This window comes from Branchiostoma floridae, chromosome 2 (assembly GCF_000003815.2).
Source record: "Branchiostoma floridae strain S238N-H82 chromosome 2, Bfl_VNyyK, whole genome shotgun sequence".
NCBI lineage: Eukaryota > Metazoa > Chordata > Leptocardii > Amphioxiformes > Branchiostomatidae > Branchiostoma > Branchiostoma floridae.
The window spans coordinates 33,502,496-33,512,902 of NC_049980.1; the positions used below are offsets into that span (position 1 = coordinate 33,502,496).

At 42.0% G+C, this 10,407-nt stretch overlaps 1 protein-coding gene across 4 annotated transcripts in view; it reads left to right on the forward strand.

Moving 5' to 3' along the window:
* Positions 1–10,407, forward strand: part of LOC118409316 (amyloid-beta A4 precursor protein-binding family A member 2-like) — a 73,314-nt gene that overhangs the window by 28,324 nt on the left and 34,583 nt on the right. For 2 of the 4 annotated variants that reach the window (XM_035810256.1, XM_035810260.1), the window contains 2 exons: positions 4,603–4,742; positions 5,624–5,707. In XM_035810256.1, coding sequence (XP_035666149.1) covers positions 4,603–4,742; positions 5,624–5,707 — 224 coding nt within the window. The remainder of the gene's footprint in view (positions 1–4,602; positions 4,743–5,623; positions 5,708–10,407) is intronic. The other 2 variants (XM_035810257.1, XM_035810258.1) reach the window with 1 other exon arrangement.

Sequence of the window (10,407 nt, forward strand, 5' to 3'; positions counted from 1 at the left end):
ATGCCAATTTACCAGACTGAATACAGAGGGTCTGTATGCCTTTTCTGTGATGCTTAACAAGCTATTTTGATTCCACGATAAAGGTTGTTGGTACATGTAAATGATATGCGAAGCATAGTTAGTAGCCCTAATTTCATGTAGCATGTTCTATCTATTGTTAATATCTTGAATTCATCATCTAGCATTATTGACAATTTATCCCTGTTGTAAAGTTGAATGCCAAAACAGTGTGTACTAGGGCTGGGTACCGGTACAGAAAATTCAGGTCCAGGTCCGGTTCAGGTCCAGAGGATCAGGTCCAGGTCCGGACCTGAACCTGGACCTGATTCAGTATGACTCATACCAATGGTCCATTTCACTACAAAGAAATCTGTTTGGTGGTGTATTAGACTTACACTGGCGTCTTAAAATCCTACAATGCTAACTGCGCCTGTACGATTGACTGTAAAACTTGGTAGACATGGCTATAAAACTTCTCTACTTCACTCTTGTTATTTTCTTCCACCTGCAAGCACCAAAACGTGTGAATGCCTGATCAAGTAATCTGCTAATTTTCTAATAGGTCCAACATCCGGTCCACCTAATTTTTTCAGGTCCGGTTTTTCTGGACCGGTCCAATAAGAAAAACCGGTTTTGTACCGGTACGCTGTACCGATACCCAGCCCTAGTGTATACTGATGTGTCAGGGTTTGTAGTGCTTGTAACTTGCAGACACCCCATGAATATAGTGGAACAATCCAATGAACTGGTGCCCCAAACCATTTACAAATTTAAAACAAATACTGTTAAGTGTTGCTCGTCCTCTTGAATATGCCATTGGGCATTGCTGGTTCTCCTTCATTTACTGTCAAGCAATGCCGGGATCCCCCCATCCAGACCCTCAGCATGTGCTGCAGAAGTTCTCATATCGCCAGTCTTAAGTCTAAACTTTTTATGGTTTATTGCAAACCTATAAACAATCTTAACAAGGATGGCAAATCGACTTTTCAAGGATAATTTTCCATGCAATTGGCAGCAGACTATAATGTGTATAATGTCATTAATGCAATGTTCGGAGTCCACTGGTGCATGTAAGCTGTATTTCAACAGTTTTACCTTTTCTGAGAGTCATTCCAAAGAAATAAAAATTGTACACATTATTTTCTCTGCTTAGCACTTATATTCAGCATTTTTGAGAGAGTATGGCAGTTGAACACACCCACACCCACATCCTTTCCAGTGGATTAGCTCCTTGCTGTAGCGATTGCACAAAGTTGTGTGGCCCAAGGGCTATCATTCGTTCATCGGATACCGTAGGCCCCATGTGTATATAGTGTAGAGCACCTAAAGTTGGGAGGCGTCATCATCACGGATTCCACTGATGCTGTAACATGTGCTAAGATAGCCATCAGTGTCCGTGTTTTCCCAAAAAGATGTTTTGGCAACCAGATAAGTTGGGCTTTTACGATTCCCAGGGATGTTTCCTTTGACGTACTTTACAAGGCGTTTACGACATTGGCCGGGGATTGTGTGCATCCAGACGGCTTTATGTGCACTTTGCACTGAGCATCAAGTCATCATCCCCTTTAGCATGTGCTGTATACGTGTGGAAGTTTTCTTGGCAATTTTATGTCCGTGGTTTTGGAACTGACCTCTTGACTGTGAACGTAAAATAACTGCAAAATGCTCGTTCTGTCTTCTGCCTGCTTACCCCTTTTTTCAATAGCAAACTTAAAGCCACCGCAAACACTCAATTCTCTCACTACTAGTACTGCGCAGGGTTGTCTCCAGGACCCGTCCTTCCATCCTGGGATGGAAATTTTGGGAACGGAACAGAAATTTACCTTATCCGTCACCAAAAGATGAACTTCGTAGCATGAAGTCTAACAACGAAGACTAACAACATGTGCTCCCAAGCAATGAGTAGGACGGGGAAAAAAAGTAAAGCTGAAGACAACCCTGCTACTGCAAAATTAAGCTCCCTGCAAATTCAAAGGCATATTCACTACTCTTTCTAATATGCTTCAACTTGTCAAGTTATCATTTTACATGTACATTATTGATAAATTCTACTTGCAGTGTTTGCATAAATTAGGCATTTTCAAATGCTTCCATAATCTGTAATATTCTAGATTGCATAGTAACGTCCCCTTGCAATGTTTGGATAGATTAGCCATTTTTAAAAGATCCTTGAAGAATTTGTAATATTTTAGATAGCATAGCAAGCCCAGAAATAATTGTGTTTAGGAAAGTGGGGTCGAGTAGCGTTCTTTTCTTTGTAGTAATTCTGGTTTCCAGTTTTGGCCGCTCTTTGATTCACTAATATTATTTCTTGACAAAGACTGGTGCTGTTCAGTAAAAAATTTGGGTGAGTCCAATTTGTGCGTTACAGTTAAACTTGTACGAGAATGACTTCTACCAACACAGATGACCTTTCAAGTTTAGTATTATTTCTGATTTGTAAGGGTTGTCCAGAACCCTATACAAACTGTAGTTGCACACCTACACAAAAAAGACCTCACGTAGGTCCCCTGAGATGTCTAATCTACAACTGTAAGTGGTAGGGTGGCAGGATTGTCAGGTTTTCCCCAGGGTTTCGGAAACTGGAAACGCGACAAAATTCTTTTCCTAGTCTAGTTTGCTTTGTCCAGAACCCTATAGTTGTACACCTAGACAAGAAGGACCTCACGAAGGTCCCTTGGGATGTCTAATCTACAACTGTGAGTGGTAATGTGGCAGGATTGTCAGGTTTTCCCCAGGGTTCGGTAACCAGAAACGCAACAACACATTCTTTTCCTAGTCTAATTTGCTTTGTCCAGAACCCTATACATGTAGTTGTACACCTAGACAAGAAGGACCTCACGAAGGTCCCCTGGGATGTCTAATCTACAACTGTGAGTGGTAATGTGGCAGGATTGTCAGGTTTTCCCCAGGGTTCGGTAACTGGAAACGCAGCAACATTCGTTTCCTAGGCCCTCGCTTTGAAGTTCCATATCCTGGGGTGCCATTAGGCGGAGAGCGAAGATGTTATGGGAGGGTCACCGGTGCTGACGGGAGTTTCTTCAAGTTGTGCATCAGTCTTGACAGTGCACTTAAAGTTTTAACTTTTAAGAACATCTTGAAAGATGTTCTGTCCAGCAGCGATTCTGTGGGCTGTCTGTCTTACTCTTAGTCATTTTTAAGGAAAACAGTGAGGCTTTAATCACACTGTACATGTATATCTGATTCACTTTTTGCAAAACTCTATCTTGAACTGTCAGCATAAGTTGATAGTCTATGTACTTGATTATTTTCATCAATTAGTCAATCTAACAACTGGATATATTTTGGAAATTCATCATAGATGATCTAGAAAGGAAAAACAGTCTACACTCTGGGTTTGGTTAATGATCAAAGTAGTTTTGATAGATGTTGAAAATGGATATTCTTGCTATTTGATTATGTAGAAACAGCATGCCATTAGATGTAGAGACTAAGAGGCAGCAGCATAAAGATATGTTCCTCCTCCCTTGCCTGCCACACCCACCCTGCCCTGCACGAAGTGTTCCAGACTTTTCTGTACGGCCCTGCGCTTGAGTAGCCACATGAGACACCGTCATCCAGGGTTGTAGCCAGCACCCGTCCTTCCGTCCTTTAACGGAATTTTGCAGCTTGGGATAGAACAAAAATTTCCCCATACCGTCCTCTGTGACAAACAAAATTCAATATGTAAAAAACATGAAACCCTTATGTAATTCTTCACCAAAACAGATGCCATTGAACAGCTTAGTCTACCAGCAAAATTTACACCTCAAAATGCAGGAAATAGCGTTTAAAATTGTCTAGATTTCAAAACTTTCCGGGACCCAGACCCCCCTTGGAATGTCGCGTGACGTCACGCCACGCCTAGGGTGCTCAACGCAGTATTTGCTCAATAGGATTCCCAATCAAAATCGAGGGGACGGAAAATGATTTCAGGCTGGCTACAACCCTGCCGTCATCCACTAACAGTAACTGAGGCCTGATGATCTGATATGACTTTTTATTGCTCGGTTACGAGCGAATGTCCATGATGATGATGATGATGATGTAGATTCCGTAATTCCTCAGTTGACAATTTGGATAGCTGGATAGTTTTAAATTTAAAGAACGCTTGCAGATAGATGTGCAAAGGTTAGCAGATAGATGTGAGAGCGAATGATGATGATGTAGATTCTGTAACTCCTCACAGTTTTCCCCACTGTCCCCACAGGGCCACAGGAAGGGTAGGTATCAGCATGCCATTAACCGTACATGCTGTACCCTGTATATCTACATTCTCTAACTCCTGATCATTTCCTCCACTGCCCCTCCAGGCCCACAGGAAGTGTAAGATTCCACAAGACATTAACCGCACATGCTGTATATCTACATTCTCTAACTCCTCACCATTTCCTCCACCAACCCTCCAGGGCCACAGGAAGTGTAGGAATCAGCATGCCATCAACCATACATGCTGTATATCTACATTCTCTAACTCCCTACCGTTTTCTCCACTGTCCCTACAGGCCCACAGGAAGTGTAAGATTCCACAAGACATTAACCGTACATGCTGTATATCTACATTCTCTAACTCCCCTCCGTTTTTCTTTACTATCCCTGCAGGTCCACAGGAAGTGGAGGACCTGATTGATGGGATCACCTTCGCGGCCCGGTACCTGGGCTCCACCCAGATCTGGTCCGACCGGAACCCCTCCAAGAACGTGCGCATGCTACAGGCTCAGGAGGCCGTCAGCAGGATCAAGGTAACGTCAGGCTCCTGTTAACATGGTGATGGACTTGTAACCATGGTGATGTAGCCCTAACCATGGTGATGGACTTGTGATCATGGTGAAGGACTTCATAACCATGGCTTTTGTTATCATGGTGATGGTCTTTGTAACCATGGTGATGGACTTTGTTACCATGGTGATGGACTTTGTTACCATGGTAATGGACTTTGTTGTCATGGTGATGGACTTTGTAACCATGGTGATGGACTTTGTTACCATGGTGATGGACTTCAGAACCATGGTGATGGACTTAGTAACCATGGTGATATACTAGTAACCATGGTGTTTGTCTTCATAACCATTATGATGGATGTTGTAACCATGGTGATGGACTTCATAACCATGGTGATGGACTTCATTACCATAGTGATGGACTTCGTTACCATGGTGATGGGCTCTCTAACCATGGTGATGGACTTTGTAACCATGTGATAAATTTTTGCTTTTCTCACTTAACCAGTGTTTTTCTTCCAGCCTGTTTGCTCATGAGACTCAGTCATTTCTTTCACCCAATATCTTGTCTTCAGTCTGAAAACCTTGTGTAAAGACCTTTGTACATAAGGTGGTGTGATGATGTTCTTGTACTATTAGTAGCCTAACATCGGTCTGCACAGGGAGGACCATCTCGATTCGTGCCAGAGCAAGAGAAGGAGTGGTGGTTGTGTCGGTGGAATTACATGGGTGGTGACGTGTTCTCTCGGTGTGCTGTGAAAAACTTTCTCCTGGACTTTTAAAAAAATCAAATCATCAACCTGTCCTCTGTCTTGCCTCTTTTGGTGGAGTAGTATCTAAACTCCTTCTTCTCTTCTAAAATCGAAATGTCATAAATTTTTTGTGAAACGAACCGTTTGCAGGGTCACAGGGAACATCGAAAGAGTCCGACGACGCGTTTCAAGAGCACGTGGTCGCACGGGATGTACCAAAGCCTGGATGTGGAGGTTTGACAAAGCTAAACTTGTGTAGGGTCTAAATAAAGCACTCTGTGTGGAGCACTGCTCACTTTCTCTATACTCCTAAACTACATCTAGAGACATGCATCGGTTTCTCTTAAATATATCATTTGTACAATTGATAAACAAACATTATGCAGCAATACTGATAAAAGGATATTGATAAAACTTCAGAAAGCTAAACTTGTGTAGGATCTAAATGAAGCACTCTGTGTGGAGCACTGCTCACTCTGTCTATACTCCTGGTCTATATCTAGAGACATGCATAGGGTTCTCTTTAATATCATTTGTACAATTGATAAACAAACATGCAGCAATACTAGGAAATCGATAACACTTCAGAAAGCTAAACTTGTGTAGGGTTTAAATGAAGCACTCTGTGTGGAGCACTGCTCACTCTGTCTATTCTCCAAAACTTCATCTAGAGACATGCATCGGTTTCTCTTAAATATCATTAATTTTGTACAATTGATAAACAAACATGCAGCAATGCTAGGATATCGATAAAACTTCAGAAAGCTAAACTTGTGTAGGGTCTAAACAAAGCACTCTGTGTGGAGCACTGCTCACTTTCTCTATACTCCTAAACTACATCTAGAGACATGCATCTTAGGTTTCTCTTAAATCCCATTCAATTTGTACAATCGATAAACAAACATGTACAGTTTAGCGATGCTAGGATGTTGATGAAACGTCAGAAAGCTACACTTGTGTAGGGTCTAGATAAAGCACTCTGTGTGGAGCACTGCTCACTTTCTCTATATACTCCTGGTCTATATCTATAGAGACATGCATCGGTTTCTCTTAAGTCCCTTTCAATTTGCATAATCAATAAACAAACATGCAGCAATGCTAGGATATTAATAACACTTCAAAAATTGTTCAAAATCCTGTCTGTAGTGACCACCTGTCCACATAGTCTAGCTTTTATCGGTACCCTGAGTGGACTTATTGGGCAGGTTTGATCATACTTTATACTTTAGTTGTAAAAAAGGCAAAGACATTTTTAGACATACAGCAGATAACAGAATCATAACTGGTACGCTTACATAAGTGTAGACATAAAGGTAAACCAGCCTGGATTTGTCAGAATTACAAAGCCATTTTATCAGATGAAGCTAACTGTTTTTTCCTAGAACAAGTCAGTCAATCTTCATTCATATTGCTTCCGCATAGATGTAGACACACTACTGTAGATTCCTTAATTTTCATGGTGTTTTTATCATGGTACAATGTAATGCTAGTTCAGTTTTATATGCAGGTAACCTATATCCGTTGTTTCTGAAAACCAGGTGCTTCTGGACATCATTTTGACAGATGGTGGTTTCATGTACAATTGTGAAAATGTTGCAATTCAAAACTGCCCTCCGTTGACTTGATGTCTTCAAATGCCCTCTGTTTAGAGATAACGGATATAGGTTACCCCGCGGATAAAGGTGAATTAGCCTTAGAAGCAGAAAGGAGGTTTTCGCTGTTCTCAATTTGCGGTTAAAACAAATCTGTTAAAATTAGAAACGCTAACATTTTGGTGTCACAAATTTGCTGTAGAAAGATCACCACAAAATAATGGAAAAAATAAAACCACTGCGAACATTCTTAGACTTACAGTACATTGTACATCAATTCATACTGTGCCACGTGTGCACTGTATGGCGCAGGTGGTACATGTATAAGAGCGTCCTTCACACTTGAAGGTGAACCAATTGTTATGATGATGATGACAAACACTATCAGATATCCCACCAAAACACTCATGGGGCTCTATCCAAAATACTCTCCTTGGCCTGGTGAAAAATGAAACCCATGAAATCTGTACGTGGCTGTAATCCAAACTGTATGTAATTCTTAGTGCTGTAGATAGGTCTGTGGATAAGTCATGGGAAAATGGGTTCTTTAATTGCAATCTTCATGCCATTTACCTTACGGGGTTTTGGGGTAGATTTTGTACAATCACATGTAATTTCCTTTGGGGGAGTGTCCCTGTAGCTCAACTGGTAGCAGCCTCACACTGTTGAAAACTGATCTCCATTTACATGTAGTTAGGTAACTGGGAGAGCCTGGTTCAATACTAGGTAGGGCTTCTCGGTTGGGGATGCATCCATCTTTCGGTAGGGGCGTTAAATGGGGGTCCCATGTCTCGAGCACGTTAAAGGGGAAGGGCTAGCAACCCCTCCGTGTAAAAATATTCCTACTGATTCAGCAATGGAACTTGCAGCTTTGTGTGCCCCTCAGCACTACTAGATTCCCAACGACAACCTTGTTTGGGGCCTAAATTGAGGCAATACTACACCAGGCCTGTGCTAAGGTTCTTCAAGGAGGTGCCTAAACCATGTTAAGATGATACCCTGCTCCTGAAACAGCAATGAAACTTGCAGCTCTGTGAACCCCTGGGCACAACAAGGGTCCCAACAGCAACCTTCTTCATGGACTAAATAGAGGCAATACCTCACCCGTGCTAAGGCCCTTCAAGCCATTGGTGATGAACCCAACAGAAGCTAGATCTCTGAATCTCTAATTTCATCAGGTTGCAACAAGCTCTCCCTGTAAGAATATAACCCTGCTCCTGAAACAGCAAGGAAACTTGCAGCTCTGTGAGCCCCTGAGCATTACAAAGGTCTCAACACGAACGTTCTTCATGGCCTGGATAGAGGCAATACTGTACCCCTATGCTAAGGCCCTTCAAGCCAGGGTTGTAGCCAGCACCCGTCCTTCAGTCCTTTGAAGGAATTTTGCAGCTGGGGACAGAAAAAAAAATTGCCCATTCCGTCCTCTGTAATGGACATAAATCTATATGTAAAGTCAGTAAAGATATAAAAGACTGTCTTCTTGTGTAATTTTTAACCAAAACAGATGAACAGCTTAGTCTACCAGCAAAATCTACACGTCAAAGTGCAGGAAATTGGATTTCAGAGGGTCTAGATTTCAAAATTTTTCAGGGGAGTATGCCCCCGGATCCCCTTAGGAACGTTATGCCTTTGATTCGACGTCTCGTTCTTTCGGATTCAAAATTGAGGGGACTGAAAATGATTTCAGACTGGCTACAAACCTGCTTCAAGCCATTGGTGATGAATTCAACAGTAGCTAAATCTCTGAATCTCTAATGTCATCAGGTTGGACACCCACTGGTTAATAAGGTTCTTTATTCTCACAACCCGGATCTATGTGCAATCAACAGCCGACGTTCTGGTTACCGTCCGTAACCTTGGTCAGTCTTGCCCTGAGGATGGTAACAGGAGGTCACCAAAGTGCCGGCTTTTTATTGTGTAGATCCTGGTTGTGGTTGAACAACCTCGTTGTTGTTCCAATGGTTATGAAGCTAACGGAAGCTGAATCTCTGATTCTCTAGTTGGAAACCTACTGGATCACATGGTCCTTTATTTTCACAACCCGGATTTATGTGCAATCAACAGCTGACGTTCCAGTGACGTCAGAGACCTAAGATGAGGTCAATGAGGCAAACAGACAGTGAACCTTGTAGCTAGTATTTTTTGAGGAAGGTGCCAAAAGGTCACTGAACTGTCAGCTTTTTATTGTAAGTACGAGAGGTGATCAGCCTCACCCAGAAATGATAACCACAGAATTCAAAGCCTACTTGTAGATGTCAAGTGTGAAGTCTTTTATGAATGTGTACCAAACTTCAAATTATTGTGATCATTACTTTACTGGTGACACCCAGTAATGTTAGATAAGATAGAAGGAAAGAACATGGACAATTGAGCGGCGACCAAAGGTGTGCGGGTCAACTTGCTCTGCTAGAAGTCAAACACCCACTTCTTTCTACTTCAAATACAATGGGAATCCTTATGAAACATTTTGATAATGTCTTCAAAGAAATTACGGCATCGGGAACTCAGCCCACACATGTCTGATCATAATTCAACCTTGTTTTTTTCGCCACTTACCAACTGATTTTCAAAAAGACGTTGCCCCGGGAATTTAATGACGGTAACGATTTTGATATTGGAGGATTTGATAAAAGCTTCAAACTGCGAAGTTGTGCCTTGAAATTTGAGTTATGCTTATTGTTTCTGGATGACGCTGAGAACTTATTGATCACCCCTGGTAGGTCCTGGCTGTGAATTAAGAAGCCTGTGATCCTGAAGCTGACTCTGTGCGTAGGCTGGAGTGGGAGACACGACTTAAACCACAAATTGGGTATGAGGTCTTCCATATACATTTTGTACATCCAGGATGTGTGGCGTGAGTTCCGGTCCAATTAAAACCGAAGGCCACAACCCCGCTTGAAGTGCGGAATATTGAGCAGATGCAGTTTCAGTTCAGAAAGGCTGAAGTTGTTAGAACATGTCGTGTAGTGATTTGAGTAAAGTGTCTGATGTCTGAAGCCCTTCAGCAATATACATTGCACATCAGGCCACAGCAAGTAAATTTTATGGATGACATCCTGCGTGTGCTTTGATTTTAGCTTGAATTCTTTTTAAAAAAACATAAGAAAATGTTAGTGCCTTGAGTGTAGTAGAAGTGACACAAGTGTGGCAGTCTTGAATATAGTTGTAGAAATGACACTAGTGACTGGCAACCATTAGAGCAGTATAGAGTAGAGTGATGCTAGGCTACCATATCAGTATCACTTTCTGCACTTCTCGAATACAGGAGAGAAAGACCTGTTGGCTGTGATACCATGTTTTGTCACCTCAATTCTCACAGCATTTTAGCCTGGTATCCAGCCG